This window comes from Brugia malayi, assembly GCF_000002995.4.
Source record: "Brugia malayi strain FR3 genome assembly, contig: Bm_v4_Chr3_scaffold_001, whole genome shotgun sequence".
NCBI lineage: Eukaryota > Metazoa > Nematoda > Chromadorea > Rhabditida > Onchocercidae > Brugia > Brugia malayi.
This window is the reverse complement of record NW_025062477.1, coordinates 13,332,922-13,355,888: the sequence shown is the minus strand read 5'-3', so window position 1 is coordinate 13,355,888 and position 22,967 is coordinate 13,332,922. Positions and strand designations below refer to the sequence as shown.

Below are 22,967 nucleotides of genomic sequence, written 5' to 3'. Positions count from 1 at the left end.
AATTTTCAAAACTCTATCTGAGTCACTGTCTTACTCATTTCTTATATTCGCATCATGACCATTATAAATTAACCAAGCAATCAAAATCCAGAATACTCACCTCCTCCCCCCACCCCTTCCCACTGCAGCTTTGATCTGTCTCTTGCAAAACAACCACTTGTGGAACTGGTTTGTTTCACAGGCCACTTTGTATCACATACCATTTAAATTCCCAGTCTCCGGTGAAGCTGGGGTGTGAGGTGTCTCATGCTGTAAAAGGCTCCCCTTCACGGGAGCTATGCCTTACTTCGGGGTCAACTATAATTACTTCCGTGTTTATAATGTGTAGCATCAGTAGATGGGATCACTAGAACATAACGAACATGTATTTGCTCGTAGTTCAAAAATGACTTACAAGGTGCTAACACAGCTGACTGAGGAATGGCAGAATACATTGCCTAAACTTTAACCTCCTATTACATTACCATCATTACACATTTCAAAAGTGCATTACTGTTTGTACTTCACACACTTCCAAACAAGAAAAATTAATTCGTCATTGTAAATTCTCGCTACAGTAATTTCCCGATAGTTAATTCAAGAACATAGTATTTACTATATTTTTAAGAAACCTATTTAAAACCGCCGAAGCATTCATAACACATTCTCACATTTCTACCCCAAATACTGTCTAATATCTTCCATAGATTTCCTTTTTAACTCAAAATCAGACAAACTTTAACTAAGAGAATAATCTTGTTTATATTGCTTCCTCAGTATGAACAGTGTAAATAATATATCCGATGGTGAATTTATCTCCAGAGTTTAAGTTTTTAGAATTTTAAACGGAAAAGCATCGAAAAGAGGTCATCAGACAGCAATGTGTGATGTAACCGAATTTTTTCTTAATTGATTATGGAATTCAGGACAATCAAAAATACAGGCAAAACATAATGGACGAACATCGACAAAGGTGAAACGCAATAACAAATAAAAATTTTAAATGTACAAGCTTTGAAGTGAACATAAACCTTAAAATTTGAAGCCAAAAAACAACATGTACAAAAACAAAAGAACACATACACAAAGGACGCCTTATATTCACTACACCCGATAACATGGAATTTGAATATTGCCTCGTCCCACTGCAAAGCATTCTTGAATTCCACACAAAGTAATCGGTATAGCAAAACCTGATAGCACTAACATTTCGAAATATTCAGATTTTGTTATAAAAATGTCAATGTTGCTAAATGGAAAATAACTGAAATGGGGCGAAGGCAGTGAAAAAAAAACAAACCCCAAGAGAGAAGATTAGAAATACAAATAATCACAATAGTAAGTGTAAAAAAAAAAACCAAGGTAAAGACTAAAAAATGACACTAGGCGATAAAAGGCGAGCCGAGTTTCAAAGTATGATGCAATAACTGTTAAAATATGCTTATAACACCTCGTTTTTTAGCATCCTTTTAAGCCAACAAATGACTGGAACTGCATCATCATTTTTGCTGTGGAGTCTTTCGTCTTCGTCGTCGGAAGCAACAACACCTAAAAAATTATTTAAAAGAAGTACCGTTGTTTCTTGCTGCTAACTTCCACTGGCTGATCAAATCCAAGAAAGAGTTCTTGTACAAATAAAATTTGTAAACTTTACATAGACAGTGTCAATAAATGTGAAAAAATCAATTTACTTCACTTCACTATTATCTTCTAGGTGTGTGACGGGTTGTTGTGACCGTCCACCATTGTCTTCCATCACTTCGCCCACATTTGAATTGATTACCTCAAAAACATACTTTCCTTCATAACTACATATTTGACAATAGAGATAGTAGTCCTTCAATGTAATAATTAGATGTTAAACTGCGTTTTTTTCTTGCTAGAAACATTTCATTTATGCAGACTCTTCGGCAACATGAAAATACTACTTGAAATACCTACTTGGGTAGAGCCAAAACCACCCTGTTGTACAGCGCCTTGATTGGACGGTTTGAGGGTTTCATTTTGTCGTCCTTTCGTAATACCAGCCCGTTTTCCCTCTCCTTTGTGTGCTTCACCGGCATGAAGAGAACCCGAAGGAGTTGACTGTAGTATAAAGTGTTAAAAATAGTGCCTATTAAATCATCCAAATTAAAACCATTTCACATTACTAAATTAGCAGGAAGAGTGAGATTCACAGACATCACATGCATCTACAAAACTGATCATAATAAAGTTTCTATCGCTACCAATTCTAGTCCAAATTCTGCACTGCAAATTTCGACAAGGAAATCAAGTTGCAAGTTGTTCCAAAGAATATAATCCAAAAAGTTTTGTCTTTACATACTTAACAATTAAAAGGAAATTCATATACCGCTTGATTGAGCTTTGGAGTCCAATCAAACTCGTAATCGTATGTATAACCAAGTCTATCAAGCACTGACTTAAACAGATTATAACAATATTCGTAGTCTGGCGCTTCGAAGAAGTCTAATCGACGTGCATATCGTAAATACTGAGCAAATTCCTCTGTAATTGCACCCTAATACATAACAACAAATAATTACTCTAGATATTTATAACGAGCTCCAATTACTCAACATTCAACACACTAAACTCTTTTTTGCAGGGGAATCAGCTATAGTTATAATTACAATTTATATTGCTTCATCAGCTTGATTTTGCATCTAAAGCTATTTTAAATTCTCAAACAATATAGTGAACTAAAACAGCAAACAGTATTATCTACTTTTTCAGAATGATTTCAAAAAGAGATAATTATATAGGAAATAAAGAGACAACTGTGTAGGACGCAGGGCGCCTAGCTTTGATTCTAAATACCGTCACTGATACAATCTCAGTAGTGGTATACAGCGTTAATAATTAAGTAGGTGTAGTGAAAAATCGTACCAGGAAAGCCCTCGCAAAGTACTTCAATTGGAGTTGCTCGTTTGGTATCACCAATCTTTTGATACCGTTCTTTGAGAGTATCCGCCTTAAGACCTTGCCAAGGCAATGATCCACGCAAGAAGTACATGAACATATGCCCAAGTGCTTCCAAGTCGTCCCTTCTACTCTGTTCTTTACCCAGATGTGTGTTTATTGACATGTACCTCGCCGTGCCTGTCAGTGACTTATGTTCCCTGTATGCAATGTGCTTACCTGTAATTGACTTGGACTTTTTCATTTCATTTGTTTCAAATGCATTCAGAAGTTGTAAAAAAATCGAAACGAATTTCTTCTACCCATCAACTCTGCTCCTACTTGACCATCAAATTATTGATAGAGTTAAAGCACAGCTTGCAACTGTTCGGATAATGGTACAAAGACTGAACATAACCAGCATACCAATAGCCGAAATCATGAAAATCAATACCGCCGTTACACAGAATGAAGTTACCAGTATCACAATCAATGTATTCTTTTGCAAGACCAAAGTCGATAATATGAAGTAAGTGCTGCTTCCTAGTAGAATGCCGTCCTATTAGGAAATTTTCCGGTTTTACATCTCGATAAATCAGATGCTTCATATGTACATATTCAATGCGCCTCATCTATAAAATAAAAAGTAGAATATTTCAGCTATAAATTATATATGGGGAAGTTAAGTTTTTACAAGGTTATCGAGTTATTGTGCTGAACTATTTTGCTTTCCATATTGCTATAATAGTCATTATTAAGTACTTCTTATAGCCTATTATAAAGTCCGTAGTCTAAAACTTAGCATTGTTCATCACAGAGAATCCCGAATTATTCAAATAAACTGTTGGGTAAAGTCGCAACTGTGCTTAATAGCATTGCACTATAATAAAAGTAAGCTTGAAACAGACTATACCAGCTGCATTGCAATCATTGCAACAGTTTTCAATGAGAATTTCCGATCGCACAAATCAAAGAGATCTTCTAAAGAATGTCCTAATAATTCCATTACCAAAGCATTGTATTTCCCACATGGTCCAAAATAATGCACTTGCGGCAGTCCTTCTGTAAAAACACCTACTATAAATAAAAAACTTTAAACAAAAACGAAAAATAGGTTCCTACAAATTTAAACCTAAAAATGGATAATGAAATCCAAGTTATAAATCTCAAAACATCTAAGACATGGAGAGAAAGCAAGATGCAAACCAATGAAGAATTCCATCTTTTTCAAATTTTCTCATCAGAAATGAAATCCGTCGACAGCGAAGGTAAATGCTTTTAAGATTTCTAAGATAAATATGACAAACATGCTAACCATAACGTTCAAAGGAATTCAAAAGATAAAGAAAAAGAAGCTAATGACATAAATAAACCGTGCTGGCCAAGCAGTTTGTAAAAACGATATTCGAGATGAAGCTGAGGCGCTTTGCTCTTCAAGGGTTCTAACTTGATAGCCACATGTTCGTTATTGTATAAATTCTTTCCTAAACGTAGTTCTCCAAAATTACCGCATCCAATTTTTTTTCCTACCTGAAATGAACTTTAAATCCTTACATTCAGAAGTAGTATTAAATAAGCATTATCCTATGCATTTTGCGTGCACTCTTTTACTGCAATACCAGACAACATTTCCTGCGAAATAACCATACAGATGCCATTTTTCATTTTCATAATACCCATTCGGCAGAACTTTTTAAGATTTCCGGTTGTGTATCATGAAATGTATCCCAACAATATCCTGTCCATCTAAATTTTAATGCTACGCTACATTGTGAATTAAAAATGTTCAGGAAACACCAAACAAAGAAAAAAAAATATATTTTTTAAATCTAATGCTTCACTAATTATACTGGAATTAAAAGGAATGGTAATGGCAACAGCTCACAAATCACAGGGAAGATGACTGTTTGAAAATCTCAAAGCGATGCAGATCTTTCTCTTCAACTCACGTTCCACAAGGCTGAACTGCACTATGTAAGATAGCAAGTTTGACCGCAACTTTCTATTGCTGATATCAGTAGGGATAAATTAAAATATTAAATGTCTATTAAAATTCTGCTTCAAAATCTCTCTTCCAAAATCAGAATCAGCAAGATAAAGAGCTGTAATTAGGAACGAAAAGGATAAACGTCAAGTTCCCTATAACTTTTCAGTTTTTTTAAAAGAATTACTTTTATTAATTTAACATGTCATATATGGTGAAAATGTACAAAATCCTAAATCTAGAAAGTTTAGTTCGCGGTTTAGATATTTTTCAGCTTTCCATTAAACGACCAGGAAAAGTAACATTACTCAAATAAAGTAAACTAAGCCTTTGGCAAGACGCTAACGATATCATAGTTCATACAATTAATTACTAAAATATTAATATATTAAGTCAACATGATGCGCAATCACACCTTGAAATTAGGTCCGACCATCAAAACTCCTGATGACGCAGTTGCGGATGGAGTTGCAGAAGAGTTTGGCCCTCGCGCGTTCGTCATACCAAATGACTGCGCTGCTACTTGTGAGCTATTACCTGAAATACACAAGACGAGACATTTGAGAAAATGACAGCTGTCTCAAAAATTTTACATGGTTGCTCAAATACTCTGTATAAAACGTTACTTTTTTCAGAAAAAGTTGGGTATTAGTTTTAGTCGTTCTAAATTTATCCCAAATAGCTAATGATGATTTCGACCTTTCAGCGTTAGATGGCCTAACATATTCGAGTCCTACAATTACCTTTCTGTTGTTTCGGCTGTTTTCGATAATGACAGATCGTCGCTATTTCTTCTCCGTGACAAGAAATCGAACTCAGATTCTGTGGGAGACAGCATAAATAATCAAAAGGAATGTCGTTACAACAGATGAAAGAGATTCAGTATATTTTCAAGAAATTCGGTGTTAAAATACTGAAAGGATTAACAAACCCTCTAAAGTCTGCAAAATATGAGCGAAATGTTGGCCGCCGCCTGGAGATAGCCCTGCGGCTCCAGATAATTTTGATGGACGCTGTGCTGGCACCCGTCTAAAAGAAATAGAAGTATAAGATATACATATGCCTTACGAAACTGTTTCATTCTTATGACGCACGCAGCGAAAAGCATTATTGTGTACGGCAAAAATAATAAATCAAGCAATGAATTGCAAAGCAAGCAACACTACATACATATATGCAAAACAACAACGACTTCAGTACTGCATCAAGCTCATTAGACCGTCTGCAAAATACAAAACACAACTTTCTTAAACGGCCGCCATAGAAGATTGCTTGCTTACTTCTGCTTTTGCTTGCCAACCTTTGATAATTTTTTTGAAAAAATTCTAGAAACTAATCTCACTTAATACAATCAATATTTACATCATGACCTAACTGGTGGACGATTCTTCCAGTCGCAGTGATGAATAATTGCATTCAGGTGTGGAAGAAGCAATGGGATTAGCTACGAAATAAATGAGATGAAAGACAAGATAGTATAAGACGTTACTGTTAATATCTATTGAAATAAATTTTAGGTGTTTTACTACTATAAAAAACAAAGAAAAAAAATGCAGTCCGTTTTCATTAAGGCATCAACGAATGCATAAGTTCCAGCACATTCCTTTTGCGGATGAAAGTAAAGATTGGAAGCAACATCACTTTATTACTAAACAATTTCAAGAAGTCAGCCAATCTAAAACAAGTCAATTATAGAAATGTCACTGCTTGAAACTGCAGGATACTTGTCACTGGTTTGGACGCTGACCTGAGAGTGAATTCCACAACATTATTGCACTGTAGAATTTCTGCTCCTCTCGGATATTTTTAACTTTAATTGTAAGCTAAATTGAGAAATACAAAGAAAATTGTTACAGCAGAAGTGACACCTTTCACTTTTCACTCAATGCCATTAATTGTCTTAATGTTTCGACATAAAATAAATCAGATGAATGTGTGAGCGAATGCACCATAAAATAAAAGAAGATTTTGCTCAAACCAATCATTAATATCTTTCTATGCTCAATATTATTGGGACAACTATTATCTAATCCAGATCCCTTTTATAATATCCAAACAACATTAGGAAACTGTGTGTCGACTTTGTAGTTACATCTATTGATAATTTAAAAACTAATATTACCTAGATAATTTCAAGACCACTGCTTCAAATACCACTACTATCTGAAAAGTGTGTTATTAAACGTTGACTTCCGAGAAATTTTGCTCTCAATCTACTGTCAAAAATAGATTTTATAAAGATTAAATTTTTTGAATCACAGCAAAAAAACCAATAAATTCCGCAGCAAAGTGAACGTTCCTTAATACCGTAGTGATGGCGCGACCACTCAGTAAGCCATCTCATTACCGCTATCCGCAGAAATCAGCATACCAGGACGACACGGAGATGTATTTATGACATGAAGAGACATACACACAACACTTGTTTTGTGCTTGACAAATACGTTTCGATATCGAAGATGGTGAAGTAAGAAGATGACAGATGGACTAAACTGAAAAGCTGAAATGATCAAGATTTTATTCGGGATTCTAGTTATATATATACAACCTCTTTCACTTATAAGAATGATTACATGATATCATGCATATTTCTTGGGAGCTGTCTCAAAGACGTTCATCGAGGTCTTTATCAATATAAATTCGTACTTTTGTGTTTCTGCACTTCACTATAAACTGAAAATTACTTGGATTATTTATCAATCGATAATTTCTACAGTTACTGAACTGAATCTAAATTTCGATGCATGACTTCTGGATAGACATCAATAATGAGGACAACAGACACAGAGACGTCATCGTTCCAACTTAAATTGAGTAATCGATTGAAAACTGAAGCTACACCATTTCCAATACATAATTCGAATATAAGTGAGAGATAGAAGGAATATTTGTATTCGTACACTTCCAAATCGCAAAAAGCTTTAAATACAAAAAAGCATACCATTGGACCTATTATTTATGTTCTCAAAACAGATGTGTCAATTAGTAAAAACTGTCAAAAATATCAAAACGGCTTTCTTCCACAATCGCTAAAAATTATTGGAACCATGACGAAGCAAAATATCCCGCGCACCGTAATTCAGTACTGGAAAAAAAAAGAAGACAGTTACAAGGATAATTCTACGTCACTCATTTAATACTAAAGATTCGCACTACAACAAGTATAATAATCGCAAATACGACATAGCACTTTACTGATATAATGTTTTGCTTACTCAACTGACCACTTCATTTTAGCAATATTACAATACTTTCATTTTGAAGTAGGATTTAATATAGGATTCTAGTATCATTATATGTTTGTAGGCAGTGCGCTTGTCACACTCCTGCTGAGGCTCAGAACTGTCATGTGATAGAAAGCAACATTAATTTCACTGTCCATAATGACTGCTCATTCATTAGAGGCGAAAGTGCATTTGACAACTGTCGATGAAATTATCACCACAATCGATCGTTATGATAGGTATATTTTGAAAATCACACACAACAGCACACCGAACGAACCACAGTTATGTAGATAATAGGATGTATCATCAACAAAAAATGTAGATTCAAGCATATTTGACATCTTTACGATAGAAGTAAAACACTGCGAATAAAACAAAACATCAACCACTTCCATGACGACAACGACGAAATCCTGTTCACGATCGATCCCATAAACTATTACAAATATATCTTACTGAACAGCAACCACACAGGACAATGTGAAACAACATGTCCCTACAATTACACATTCTTATAGATCCCAAACAGTACAGTAAGTAGCTTTGCAAATCAAGAGGGATAAAGCCTCTAACGGGAAGGAACGATGACCTGTTAGTAAAAAAATGAAGGAGGCATATCTGGAAGAGCTATAAGGTCCGATTAAGGTTGTGGAAAAAGACAAAAGGATGAATGCATTTCTTGCTCATTCTTCTATTCGGTAGAATTCTATTATATATATATATATGAATACCACGCCACAATTCAGTTGTCTCGTAATAATCTTAATCAAATGCTGGAATGTTACTCTCTCCACTTCTTATTTACAGTTACCTCTGACAATGTGATGAAGGACAAAAGATGTTTCAGTACCTCAGTGCTTTTGAAACTCAAGTTCAAGCAGCTAGAAAACTTGAAAAACTCGATACGCAAAAAACAAGATGAAAGTTAATAAAATTACTATCTCCGAAAGCTGATAATCCTGCTGCAAGCTTATCCAGTACCAAAGTTGATAAATCTTTTTTCTTCACCAGTTTACGATTAAAAAAGAGAATCTATACAGTAAAACATAAAGATTTCAAAAAATCTGTTAAGACTGAAAAAAATACGGTAACATCGCCCTAAATGGCTGATGGGAAGCATTTGTAAGAAAGATGAGACAGATACTATATAGTCTTGGAAGAGCTTCGTGTGATTCTTAGGAAACTTCTTAATAACAGGAAAAAAAAGCAACTAAAGATGCTTATTAAATAGCCTTCCTATTAGGTATTTGTAATCGGAAAATCATTGAATTATAATACGGAGTGGTCGAACTACAAAGACATATTTCAAGTAACTGTTTCCTCTGTATAAAACAATTTTATGATATTAAGAAATTAGACTTATTTGTCGCTTAGGAATTCAAATCAAGAAATTTTCAGTAAAATTCGAAATTATTTTTCAAAATATTAGTGCCATATTAGGGATGTGTCTTATGCTGTAATGAAGTTTGGACAATCTTTTTGCATATGTAAAACTCGTTAGTCTTTTTCTGAGGACCACAGTAAGCTCTTCCAAGACTATTTATGGAAGATCTTTCTTATAAGTGCTTCCCATCAACCATTTAGGGCGATGTTACACCATATTTCTTTCAGTCCTAACAGATTTTTTACAAATCTGTATGTTTTACTGTGTAGATTTGTTTTTAATATAAAAACCATCTTACTTGCTTTTCCAGCAATCTTATGAAACTACCAAAAAGCAAATTATCGTTGCATTGCAAAGTGAACCATATAAAAAGCAAAACAACCTGTACTACTGGAACAGATTCCTTTTGACTACATTCCTTTTTTTTTTTTTCAACTATAAATAAATACCTAAATAATCTGGTAGTCGTAACTTTTTCAGTAAACTATTAGTCTAGATATGAAATACTCTCTATTTCGCGAAAAATAAGAAAAGGAAAAATAACGCTAATCGGAGACTTCCAATTAGCAGTTTTTTATAAGTCCATAAAAAATAAATGATTGATGCACATAAATTTAATTACAATATAGGAACTATCATTTAACTATTCCTATCACGTTTTTCAGCAGAAGTTGTACTGAATTTTAACACTGTTCCTTTTTTTTTTAGAGAAATGTCGGAAAAGCATTTGCCTTTTTAACAGCTTAATGAATAAGGCCATCATTTAAGTGCTAGCATTATCGCTATGATGAAGACGGCTTTAATAAAAGAATATTAATATTACTATTTTAGTAATGGAAAACTTGATTGCAATCTATCTTTGCCTAATAACAATACTTTTTGCTTTTTTTTTTTTTCTTCTAATTCAGTAAGATCTATCTGGATAAAATTATGATGAGGGTGGCTCTGATGACGATGGAACTTACCTAATAATAAAATGATAGAGGAAACCACCATTAAAAGGAAAAGATGGAGATTTTATTGTTACTTATGGTTCGTCATGAACAACTGAATGAATCCATTTTTTGAAGATATGAAGCAGTAGCAGCAGCAGCATCAACAACACCGTGTAAAGGATTCATTATCAGCAAACTGACAGCATCTAACGACAACGATGACACTAATATGGGTACTAGTACCGATCCATGTTTTGTGACTCCCGTTCTGGTCGTCCATTCCTGTCTTGCATACGCAGCAGTAGCATGTTGATTCGCTAAATTCTTTCCCAGACAATTTTTCCAAAACGAAACTATTAGATAAAAACCTGAAAATAAATAATGCAACGAATGATACTAGAAACAATTTTTCGAAAACTTAAACAACGAAGACCATGTAAAAATGTCTCATTAGTCCTCACATGAATCTCAAACAGTAAAGAGTTGACGTATTATTTCAGGATGTTTTATGGAAAAAAGTTTTTGAATGTAAAGTACTGTTCAACTCTTATATAACCTACTGGCTGATGTTATAGATTCATTAAAAAAACTGTTTAAAACTAAATAATTCTGATAATCTTTTTCCTTCAGTGTATTATCAGTGATTTCTATAGACATGGATATCACTAGAAAATACTTTATAGATCAGAATTCCTCAAAATTCTGTTATAAATAACAGGATTAAAGAAGATAAAGAATTACGTTCTAATTGTTAAATAATCTAACTTTTCTAGGAAAGGTTGAAATATACCATCAACATAGAAATGATTGATATCGTTTTCACCATACGTCAATTTAAAGTAATTCTAACGAAATGATCTATCAATTATATACTGTTTTTGAAAATTTTCAACAGAAAATCTAGCATAACTTTTAATGTTATTTATATACAAAGGACTGATATGCAGCAATAAATAGAAAAATCATATTCCCTACTCTAACACTGTTAAAGACCCGCCTTTCTTCTCTCACTGATTTTACGCGTCACATACATAACACCAGTAACCTTCAAAACCCAAGCAGTATAATTCCTAGATTTCGACTCAAAACATCCGGTGGAGTGCAAATGATGTGTTAATAGAGGATTCGCAATGATCCAGAACTATATCGAGAGTATGCAACTCAGTAAAAAGTACAAATATTACTTATTTTTGAGTAGAATTAAAAATCTGATTATTTGTTTCAAGTCATTTATGACATAACACATATGTAGACGATGATGAGTCAAAGTTTTCAAGAATCAAAAACGTAGATGGTCAGGTGAGTAAATTCCAGTTAAGTTTCTGGAAATGCAGACAACAGAGTCTGGTGATTTCGAGCAAAAAAAAAGAGAAAACAAGCGCACTTAGTTGTAGTTCTCACTGCAACTGCCGTGAAAGCGACACTGGAGCCATAATAATAAATGGAGGTAAAGAAAGCTAGAATTGAGTGAAAAGGAATTGGATTGAATCGATTTCTTCGAGCCAGCGCTCTCCATTTCCCCTCACACCTACATTCTTCTCTCAGGCTCATTTCAATACTATCTTACTGAGCTTTACTTTCGTCGGCTTCTTATCAACAACACATCCATTATAATAAACAATTCCGCTGAAATATCTGGGATATTCCACCAAAACCATCTGATATAAAATGGAAGCAAATAACAGCTAATCTAGCTCAAGCTATGTTATCGCCAGTGCAATGGTCAAATGATGTTTCTCAATCCAGGGACAAAAGTAAAAAGTTCTAACCTGAAAAAAGAAAAAAACTAATTAAGCTTTCAACCAGTACGTTGCTATTAGACATGCTCCGACTAGATATACACTAATAAATAGGGAGATATGGGTATGCTTTGGGTCAGGACAGAAAGACACGGGAAATTATTTGATGATCAGAGAGGAAGAAAGAATTTTCGAGATAACTAGAGAATTCCGAGCAAGTCCAAGATGCTGCAGTTTAGTCGTAGTAATGCACTCGATAGGTACTGAGGCGTCTGAATGGAATGCGATAGGTACTGAGGCGTCTGAATGGAATGCGGTAAGGGTAGTTAGTTGAGTTTGTCGCGACCAATGAATAGTTGGGTGAATGAATTACTGAAGATGTAATTTCTAAATTTTGTGTTTTAAATTATCAGAAATTGGGGTATGATAAGAATAAAGTTAAAACGAAGAAAAGTGAGGACACTGCCGGACATATCCATTCCGACACCACACTCTGCCGTAATTCGGAATTGTCTCTGTTGATACGAGGAGGGAAATCAGATATGCTTCCGCATCCTAACCAATGTATGCTACTTTGATTGGTTTGTTCGTGGCTGGCTTCGCGTTGCTGTCAGATGCTTCGTTTACCAACAGGTGGTCCGTCTGTTTCTATCTGTTTAGACCTTTGTTTCCGAGAAGTCAGGATTGCTTAGGTTGATAAACGTTCGCGAATATCAAGAAAAGGATGAATAGATATGCAGGTTAAAGGAATGGATATCACTTGGTCTGATCTGGATTTCGAATCATTTATGTAATTGTCTTTGAACTCGTATAGATATTTCTTGTGTATGCGTTCGTTTTGTTTTGATAAGCTATGATAATTTATCAAGATTGTAGTGACAGGATGGATATCAGTTCAACGAACCCAAACATTAATTCAACGGACCCAAATTGGAATCTTTTCTTGCACCAATTACAAGCTGAAAATCAACGTCAGAAATTCACAGAACAGGTGAACATTGATTTCATGCATCTGAGATGCATATGATTTGTATAATATGTGAACTTTATCCATTCAAGTTTAACATTTTGATACTCATGAAGAGGATGACATGTATGATTGCGCGCTTACTGAGGTAACAACTGCGTGGAGTAGCTGATCCCATTAATTAGACAAGTGGAATTGAGATTTGGTAGTTGTCAGTCATATTCAGCTGTCAAGAAATTTGATCTTTAAATTTATTCATTGAAGCTTTGCAGGTGCAAACGTTGACAGGTCGTTGTTGGGATGTGTGTTTCTCGGATTATCGACCACCAAGTAAGTTAGACGGCAAAACACAGAATTGTATCAACAACTGCGTGAATAGGATGATCGACGCCAGTAATTTCATGGTGGAACATTTACAGAAAATGAGTGCTACTGAAATGAGGTGAAGTGGCCGAATTCCAGTTATTATTATCTGTGAACTATAAATTTTTGAAATACTTTAAAAGTATTTTGGTATGTTTCTTTATTGCTGCTTCTAACGGAAGTGCTTGTTCTGGATATCTGTAAATCTATCGCCTTATATTCTTGGCTCATCATATGATGCAAAATATCGTACTGTTTTTTTCGTTACACTTATACTGCTATACTATAATTCTTATTCACTGTTATGATACATTGAACATTTTATATAAATAAGGTCACACATATGAATTTGATTGTGGGTTTATTTCTATGTTTTGCTTTAAAGAAGAATGATATTTACTGATACAATACTTCGTGCAGAAAGAAATGTTGTAATGCTAAGACACATCTGTAAGAATTTTGCAGATTTCTTGGAGTTGAATTTTTCAGTTCTAGTTTGTGTCTAGTTCAAGTATTCGTCGTCCTCACTATCGAATAGAGAAGTATAAGTTTGAGTAAATTTTAAAATTTATGGCTTTAGTTGACTGTTACGAACAAGGATGTAATCTGACATAATCTAATATATCTTTGGATATCCATTCATCTTTTTATATGAGACACTAAACACATAATTCCTTATGATCTATTCTCTAGAAGACGTAACCTTCACCGTCTTCTTGTATATCACCACAAAACTGTCACCCAGGTTATGAAAAACCAGGAATGCAAACATTGTATGTGTATATTACATGTATATTTTGTAGAAATGTGGATCATCTGATGTACTGTAGCGTTAACATTAGCTCTCCTCAAAGGTTTATTTTACTGGTCGGTTTAGCTGATTACAGAAATCGAAGCTTGCTAATCAAGAAAGGAAAAAGTGGAATTGGTATATTATGATACTCAATGCTCTTTGGTATAGAGATGGATGCATACCTTCGTTACTTTTTATTTCTTTGCTTAATAATTGGTTTTTTAAAAGTCAGTGGATGGTTGATCACTAGCTTGTTATTTTCGAAAAGGAACATTGTTTTAAATGATGAGTGCTGAATAATTAAAGAGGAAAGCTTAAATGTTTTTTGAAATCAGCATTGAACTTTATTCATCTAACAAATAACTGTTTAATTCATATTAAACAATACTAAATAATTCATTTGTAGACTCTAATCCATTCTTGACTATGCTACTACTACTATTACCAAGCGTAATGATCCTATGACTGATGTGATGTCAATGTGATGTGGTCTGAAGAAATTGTTAGGAGAGGAATTTTAGATGAGATTGAATTCAATTTTGAGTTAATCATCAAGGCTTTAAATTTCCATGACAGTGTTATTGGCGTTCTATAGAAATGCTTCAACGTGACAGAAAATATGTTGAAAGTTTTTGATCAAAAGTTCGTCGGAAGACATTGTTCATCCCATATAAAAAAGATTGTGGCGTTGAAAGTGTTCCACGAACGGAGTAGGAAAATCGAGGCGTGGCGTGTTTAAACTTCAGCTTTGCATTAGTTAAAGTTGAATTGGAGAAAAAGAATCCCCATCAGTGTTAGGGTCCAATTAATCTTGGCCAACGGGATTGAGACTGGAGAGGGCAAGGACTGCTGATTTTGTTTTGAATGTGGATGACGAAATGTGCAGGATCCGGAGTCTTCCTTCATTTCTTTTGATACAAGATAGGAACGCAAGATTTCTTCCTTCCACTTTTTTGACTCTTCCGAATCTTGACGAATATTTTATTCATTTTTCGGAACATTATTTTTCTGGTACCTTGATCATAAGCAATATATCATCATCTGTTTAATGGACCAAGTCGATTAAGGCGATTATCTGCCACTAAACAAAGTCCTGATACTGCTGTTATTTCTTTTGTTGTGATTTGCTTATGCACTTGGATTCGTTAGGCTTCCTTGTTCGTCACATCTTTCCATTCCATTTCATTTCCTAGTCATTCATTCGATTACAGGAAACTTGAAATTCCAGTAAATTGTGAATTAGCCTATCTCATTAGACGGAGAAAGTTTTTTAACCTAATCATTTTCACTGCTCTCAACTACCTTATTTCCGTCCCAGGCCAAGAAATTAGTGTAATTTACAGTAATATGACGAAGTTACCACTACTGTATTTCATTCTACAAGTGCCGTTCTTGGCATGTGTCGACATATGTCATTATTGCCGCTGTGATCGATATTCTAGTACTGTCAGTTGTACGGGATATAACATTTTGTTACGATCGGTAATTGCACCGCACTGGGCCAAGATTCTCTATTTCCACCATATGTCTATGCGACATTTGCCTCATTTTGCTCATAATGAAAATATCAAAATTCTTCGGATTAATTTCTGTGGTTTGACACATATTCATTCGCTGTCGCTTACCTCACTGCCAAATCTGGAAACTCTGCACCTTTCTGATAATCGGTTAACGGATTTACCTTCGGAATGTTTCTTTGAACTTACCAAGTTGCGGATCATAAATCTGGCAAGAAATCTGATTCGTAACCTAGATCTAATCAGTGAAATGCTTCCAAGAAGTCATATTCTGGAGCAATTTAGTATAGATGGTAATCCAATACAAATTAGTTCTGTTAGTACTCAGTTTCCTTTAGCTCGACAGTTGCATCTTTCGGATACAAATATGGAAACAATTAACGATTCTACCATAACTTTTCTGCCCAGTATCGGATGCAATGTATCAGAGACACTTTGTCGCAGTATGCACATTTCGAACCAGCAATGGTTCATTCTGCGTTCGTTAGATTTATCATCTCAGGAAGAGCTTTCAATTCACCCATCGCTCCTTCCAGTTATCAGTAATGTTAGCGTGCTAAATCTCAGCACAACCAAACTTCCTGACTCTTTTCCTGATTGGCTTCAGATTTCTAGTCGTGTCCGACATCTAAGTATACCATTTACCGTCCTTCCAAATGCAAATTATTCTTGGGAATGGTGTAGTCAGTATCTGGAATGGCTTGACATATCTCACCTTAATTTACGCACTCTTATTATTCCAAGACATTGCAAGATTCGTTATTTAAAAGCGAACGATAATCATTTGGATAAGGTTTTCATTCGTGCTAATTCGTTGGAAACCTTATTTTTAGAACGGAACAATTTGTCTTCTTGGATTGTACCTCCACCTGGTACTACCTTTACTCATATGTTGACACTTTCCTTGTCCTTCAATAGAATACCTTATTTACCCAAAAATGCTTTGGCTTATTATCCACAACTTCAGCACCTCGATATTTCTCAAAATGTTTTGGCAAACTTGTCTACTCAATCATTTCCAATAATTGGAATGCAAATTCGCTCCATCAACATGTCCCACAACAAACTCTCTCGATTCGTGCACCCGATATTACCGTCACTACTTCTTCTTGACCTCTCTAATAATGCTCTTGAAGGTTTAGACTCTTATTTGTTAGCAGGACTTCCTCTCCTCCAACATTTCTATCTAAAATCAAATGTTGGTTTATTTTCGAAGTGTAGTGGAATATCTCAGTGCTGGATAATGTCCCTAAATCAGCTTGGAAATCTTATCGATTTAGACATTTCAGATTGTAATCTAGAATGGCAGCCAGATCTTTCTAGTTTTCAAGCAATGCGTAAACTTGATTTATCTAGAAATCGATTATCATCTCTAGACGGAGCCTTATTACCTCGTAATCTATACTTCTTGGATGTAAGTGAAAATCTTATCCATTATTTATTCAATGATACCTGTATGAAGAACAGTGAACTTCGTGAAATGGATATATCACGAAATCCACTTATTTGTCATTGCACATTGTTGCAAATCATCCAGTGGATCCCAAATGACACATATTCCACCTCAACTAATGATTATTTATATTACTGCTTTTCCGGGAGTTGGCAATATCCTCTGCGAAACTATTTAGATAGTGCAACTGCATGTCTTTCGACTAGATCTGTTTGGTTCTCAGCATTATTTACAATAATTTGCTGTATCCTTGCTATCACCATCATCCTTGCAGTTTTCATCTTCGTTGCAAACAGCAACAGAATGTCACATTGTGGTGAATGCTTATTATTTGCTTATAAACCACTCCGTACAAGTGATACATCATTTGCCGTTCAGATTTGATTTATTGTAATTGATATATCTAAAATGTTCGACAATCTGCAGTTGTCTGCTTTGACAATCTATATGAAATTTATTGTAAAATAGAAAAGCATGTTTTTATGTTATATCTTTTCTTATTTCAACAGTACATCATTACCAAATTACCAAATGGCAACACTATTAATGCTTTTTTCAAAGCTTTTATTGTCCAGTAAATTGTTTTTATGAAGTGCAAAATTAATAAAGGATGTTGGACTTCATTTCTTAATTGAAAATACATATAAAATTGTATGGAATGGATATTATGCAGTGCGAGAATTTTGTTTCAGATGGTAAGGAAATACATTACAATTCTCGATTTCAGATTTTCTGTTTTGAGATCTTTGTACTATCAACAAATCCGACAACTGTACAATAAAGTTTACTTCGCGATTGTAATCAGAGCGCACGAAATATATACATTGAGACTTAGGTATAGAACAAAATGTGTTTATCTACAAACAAAGCACTTCATTCATAGATGGCAACTTAAAAAAGACAATAAGATAAAAATGTGGTTAAATTCAACTAAGTTTGCAATAATAGATTCATTACTATCGATGACATCACATTGACATCTGACCTGTTATGGTGGGACTAACTCTTATCACTGTAGAATGAGCTTTGAAACAAATTGCATTTCTACATGAATTATTTATATGAAAAGGAATTCCTCTACCATAATTACCACTACTCTTTTCAAAATGATTTCCTTATAGCGATAATGCTATATTAGGAAACCCAGAATAATGGTACTGTACAACAGAAATCAAATAATGGAATCTATGGAGGAAGCACAGAATACAAGCTATTAAGTCTTCTGTTTAATTCATCCATTAGTGGTGTCATAAAGAAGTACTTTCTCCTCAAGGAAGCTCTTTCTCCACCAACCTCCTTGAGTATGTTTTGTATTCCGAAACAAACACAATTACTGAAATCTAAATTCATATGGCAAATTTGAAAGAGTGATAGATATCAACAAAACTTTTTTGGAAAAACTGCATAATAATCGAAATTGATGTATCAAGAAGTATAAATCATTATTAGTGACTTTTCCATGCTATCTATCACTTTATTAAACAGAAGAAATTTGCAAATATGTTTGAAATGGCTTTTGGACCATTGCTGTGTGATATGTGATGGATAAAGCGATGAAATACAATTAATTCCCTATGGAAAATTTTTTTCGACTTCTTTTCAATCATCACTTTTGACAAAATTTTTCTGAGCATCACCGCTGTCACAGCAATGCAATGTCATTGCAGAACTACGTCACCAGCAAGAGACGAGAATCAGTGAGGGTCAACGGTGACACACCTGTGATAAGAAGCTTCGCCTCACTTTCCTTCTGACCTTCCTTGCTCTTTGCTCATCCGAGGAAGATATTCTGGCAAAGTAAGATGGTAGACAGAGTATAATGCCAGTCACTCATTCAGGCCGGAGGCCGAATAAAATGGTCCTCACGTATCCGGCAGAACCATCGAAGAGAACAAAGAATTAAAATTGGAAAGAGTTGGCAACGTGCCAGCATATCATTTATTTTATTTAGAGACATAATCGAGGGTCCGTCCACTCCTCCTTCATTGCATTGTTGAAATTGAGATTAATGACTGGCAATGTTGTTGGTGACCCCTTTGACCTTCTATTTCTTTTTCAACTATTCTGATGCTGCTGGTTGCACTTCAGCAATATCTTGACCTCTTTTGGGTCCACTTTTTAAATGATTTCATGATGAGATCACATCATATGATGTATAGATAATGAATCGTATCCGGACTGTTGATATAATAAGATTACAGGTACAGAATACTTATGGATGAGAACTTCTTTATTGGGAATGTGTCTCCAGAAAGTACCATATCTCAGGATCATCACCACCGGCATCACCAGAGAGTAGTACCATGCTCGAGTTCAACTTTACTGTGTCCTCCAATGATGTATCGAAGTCAGAAACATTCCCGTTTGGCACTTGAGCAGATGAATGAAATGCGGTCAGATGGTTCTCTGTGTGACGTGACCCTGATCGTTGGAACCGTCCGTATCAATGCTCATCGACTACTGCTTGCTTCATGTTCCAGCTACTTTCGTGCTATGTTCACCTCAGAAATGGCTGAAAGTCGGCAACGTTAGCTTATTTTTCATTTCATCCTTATTAATATCAGAAAAGAAAGATTTATATAATTATTTAGTTATGAATTTTCAATTTATCGTTGGAAAACATATTGCTATTGCCATTTTCCTCATGAAAGCAAAAATGGTGTTTGACGTTTCCTTTCTTTTTTTCGATTGGAAAACCTGCTAAACAATGAAATATTCAATTTTTAGAAGAAATTCAGATGGTGGATATTGAACCTCGCACATTGCAAGGGCTAATTAATTTTTGTTACACGGGCGAAATAACGATTGCTGATTTCAACGTCCAATCCATCCTACCAGCTGCATGCTTATTGCAACTCGGCGAAGTGCAGGTCACTACATTTGTATCATTCTGATTTTGCTTATTTGTCCGGTAACTAAAATGGATAGTCTAGAGTTAACGCATGGTATTTGCAGGAAGTTTGTTGTGAATTTCTGAAAAAGCAGTTGGATGCAACGAATTGTTTAGGTATAAGGGCATTTGCTGACACTCACGCTTGTCGAGATTTGATGAGGATTGCCGATAAATTTACTCATCACAATTTTCAGGTCTTTCCTTTAGAAATTAATGTCTTCATATTAAAACATTAACATTTAACATTAAAGTCTTAAATTTTAGAGTTATTCACCCTAAGCATTGAAAAACTTGTGACAATTTACAAGTTTTAATTTCGAGTAAGAGATAAAACTACAGGATGTTGCGAAAAGTGAAGAATTCATATCACTGCCTGCAGATCAGTTAATCAACATTATATCAAGTGAAGAACTAAACGTTCGGTCAGAAGAAGTTGTTTTCCGAGCTGCAATGGCGTGGATCCGTCATGATCTTTCCAATCGACGTCAGTTTTTGCCGAAGGTCTCTTTTTTCCATTTCCTTGTATATGTTTGCTGTTAAATCCAAGCATAGTTAGAAAAATTTTTTTCTTAGCTATAGTGTCTTTAGGTTTTGGAGCATATTCGATTACCTCTTTGTCCTGCGAAATTCCTGGTTAGTGTAGTAAGTGAGGATCCATTAATTAAAATTGATGCACAGTGTCGAGATTTGGTTGACGAAGCTAAGAATTATCTTCTCTTGCCTCTGGAAAGACCGAACATGCAAGGACCGAGAACAAGGTATCTTTGAGACCTTCTAAAACATTCTTCTAAATTTCTGTTATTTTGCAATAAATTCTGTTATTTTCATTCCAGTGACTTCGTTCCAGTAACTGGTAATGTTCAGGAGTAGGAAACCACTACGTTATGGTGAAGTTCTATACGCTGTAGGCGGTTGGTGTAGCGGTGATGCTATTGCTTCGGTGGAACGCATGGATGGTCGGACTGGCGAATGGCGTTGTGTTGCTCCTATGAGCAAACGACGATGTGGTGTTGGTGTAGCCGTGCTTGATAATTTATTATATGCTGTGGGAGGGCATGACGGACAAAGTTATCTCAATTCTGTTGAAAGGTGGTCATGTATATAATACTGCTTTTTATCTTGCTGTTAATGTTAGCTCAATGCTAAAAAGTTAGGTTTTATAGTAACGAGTCGATAACTGTTGCTACATGTTTACTGTTATGGGCAACTGTAATAAAAAATATGTTTGTGTTACTCGTTTTTAATGCTTCTCATGGGCCAGTAGGGAAGGAGAAATTTTAAGAAGAGTTATTCATCATAAATATGATATAAAGATTATTACACATAAATTTTAGATATGATTTAGATATGACCCAGCAACAAATCAATGGAGTAGTGATATTGCACCGACATCCACTTGCAGGACATCAGTTGGCGTAGCTGTTCTTGGTGGTTTGCTTTATGCAATTGGTGGTCAGGATGGAGTTTGTTGCTTGAATGTCGTGGAAAGGTTCATGTTTGCTTTTACAAGTTTGATAGGAAAGACACTGAGAAATTAGGTGTTAATTATTTTGATTCAACATGTTAAAGTTAAAACGTTCTTACATTTTTAGAAGTAATACGGATAGTATCGCTTTTAACAAATTTTGTTATAGATATGATGCGCACCGAAATGAATGGGCTGAAGTAGCTCCAATGAGTACACGCAGATTAGGCGTATCGGTGTCGGTTTTAAATGGTTGTTTGTATGCTGTGGGTGGTTCTGATGGACAGAATCCACTGAATACTGTTGAACGGTGTGTTGCTGCTTCTGTTGGGTTTCCCATTTATTTTCCGGTTACTTCAGTTGAGTCTAAAGGAAATATTAGTACAGATCCAAACATTGAAATTACTGAATCTTAATGGTGAAAAACTGTTATAGTTATGATTCGAGAATTAACAAATGGATGACAGTAAAACCAATGAATACGAGACGAAAGCATTTGGGAACTGCTGTGCATGATGGATGTTTATATGCCGTAGGTGGTCGAGATAATGCTTGTGAACTATCATCGGCAGAGAAATATGATCCGAACACGAATGAATGGGTCAATGTTGTTGCAATGAACAATCGCAGATCTGGGGTATTCTTTTTAATCGCATTTCAGATAACTGATATTTAATTGTGGTACTTCTACATTCCCATATTTTTCATATTATCTCGGCATCCTTGTATATCTGGGGAAATTCATGACGAGTTTGTAAGTTCATTTGCGGGAATGCACATTCGTAGTTTAAAGTTTATTTGTCATTTTTTATCAGCGACTACGTGGGCATCCTGATGTACAGTATATGACTACAGTAAACAAGCTTGAATCATGCTTTTTGCTGTTATGTTTTGAATGGTAATCAGCATATAATACTCGCACTAAGAAATTAATATTTTTCATTAAGAAAACACTGGAAACCCGACATCTTTTCTATATTTTTAAGGAGCAATTTCTTGACTGATTTAAGTTTAGGTGGGTTTGGCTGTAGTTAATGATCAGTTGTATGCAGTCGGCGGTTTTGATGGTACCACATACCTAAAGACCGTAGAAGTTTATGATCGAGAAACAAATCAATGGCGTCAGTCGGGATGTATGACATACCGACGGCTTGGTGGCGGTGTTGGAGTGGTCCGACTAGACCACGACCAATATGTGCCATTCAGTCTGGATCCTGATTTGACACCTTTCGATGATCCTCCTTTGATGTGAATTTTCGGGATTTTTCCACAGCTGATAGTCAGTCGAAGATTCAAGAACTGTGATTCTGTGCTGTGTATGTAATCTATTCGTGTCACATTGCTGTTATTTTGTGTACTTATAATAA

General features: G+C 35.0%; 4 protein-coding genes across 7 annotated transcripts; 3 read left to right on the top strand and 1 right to left on the bottom strand.

Moving 5' to 3' along the window:
- Positions 1–1,478: 1,478 nt before the first annotated feature.
- Bma-csnk-1 (Protein kinase domain containing protein) lies at positions 1,479–10,718 on the bottom strand (the record flags this gene model as incomplete). Of its 3 annotated transcripts, XM_043081046.1 has the most annotated exons (11): positions 1,479–1,527; positions 1,671–1,762; positions 1,921–2,064; positions 2,333–2,487; positions 2,869–3,120; positions 3,359–3,512; positions 3,794–3,942; positions 4,254–4,410; positions 5,280–5,401; positions 5,796–5,893; positions 10,654–10,718. In XM_043081046.1, the coding sequence occupies 11 exons, from the start codon at positions 10,716–10,718 to the stop codon at positions 1,479–1,481; spliced, it is 1,437 nt and encodes a 478-aa protein (XP_042936980.1). The 3 variants fall into 3 exon arrangements, with proteins under 3 accessions (XP_042936980.1, XP_042936981.1, XP_001898636.2); XM_043081047.1 differs by lacking the exons at positions 5,796–5,893; positions 10,654–10,718 and having other exon boundaries at positions 5,280–5,366; XM_001898601.2 differs by lacking the exons at positions 3,359–3,512; positions 3,794–3,942; positions 4,254–4,410; ... (1 more) ...; positions 5,796–5,893; positions 10,654–10,718 and having other exon boundaries at positions 2,869–3,067.
- A 2,314-nt stretch (positions 10,719–13,032) lies between these two features.
- On the top strand, positions 13,033–13,562 carry Bma-ddp-1 (Tim10/DDP family zinc finger containing protein; the record flags this gene model as incomplete). The annotated part of the gene is made up of 2 exons (XM_001898600.2): positions 13,033–13,140; positions 13,389–13,562. The coding sequence occupies 2 exons, from the start codon at positions 13,033–13,035 to the stop codon at positions 13,560–13,562; spliced, it is 282 nt and encodes a 93-aa protein (XP_001898635.1).
- A 2,057-nt stretch (positions 13,563–15,619) lies between these two features.
- Bma-lron-5 (Leucine Rich Repeat family protein) lies at positions 15,620–17,626 on the top strand (the record flags this gene model as incomplete). Its single annotated transcript, XM_001898599.2, has 1 exon — positions 15,620–17,626. One exon carries the CDS (start codon positions 15,620–15,622, stop codon positions 17,624–17,626), a length of 2,007 nt encoding a protein of 668 aa, XP_001898634.2.
- A 1,830-nt stretch (positions 17,627–19,456) lies between these two features.
- On the top strand, positions 19,457–22,852 carry Bma-kel-20 (the record flags this gene model as incomplete). 2 transcript variants are annotated; one of them, XM_001898598.1, is made up of 10 exons in its annotated part: positions 19,457–19,769; positions 19,970–20,112; positions 20,198–20,329; positions 20,475–20,636; positions 20,724–20,893; positions 21,000–21,224; positions 21,481–21,624; positions 21,770–21,910; positions 22,036–22,237; positions 22,616–22,852. In XM_001898598.1, the coding sequence occupies 10 exons, from the start codon at positions 19,457–19,459 to the stop codon at positions 22,850–22,852; spliced, it is 1,869 nt and encodes a 622-aa protein (XP_001898633.1). The 2 variants fall into 2 exon arrangements, with proteins under 2 accessions (XP_001898633.1, XP_042936979.1); XM_043081045.1 differs by lacking the exon at positions 19,457–19,769 and having other exon boundaries at positions 19,981–20,112.
- Positions 22,853–22,967: the final 115 nt, after the last annotated feature.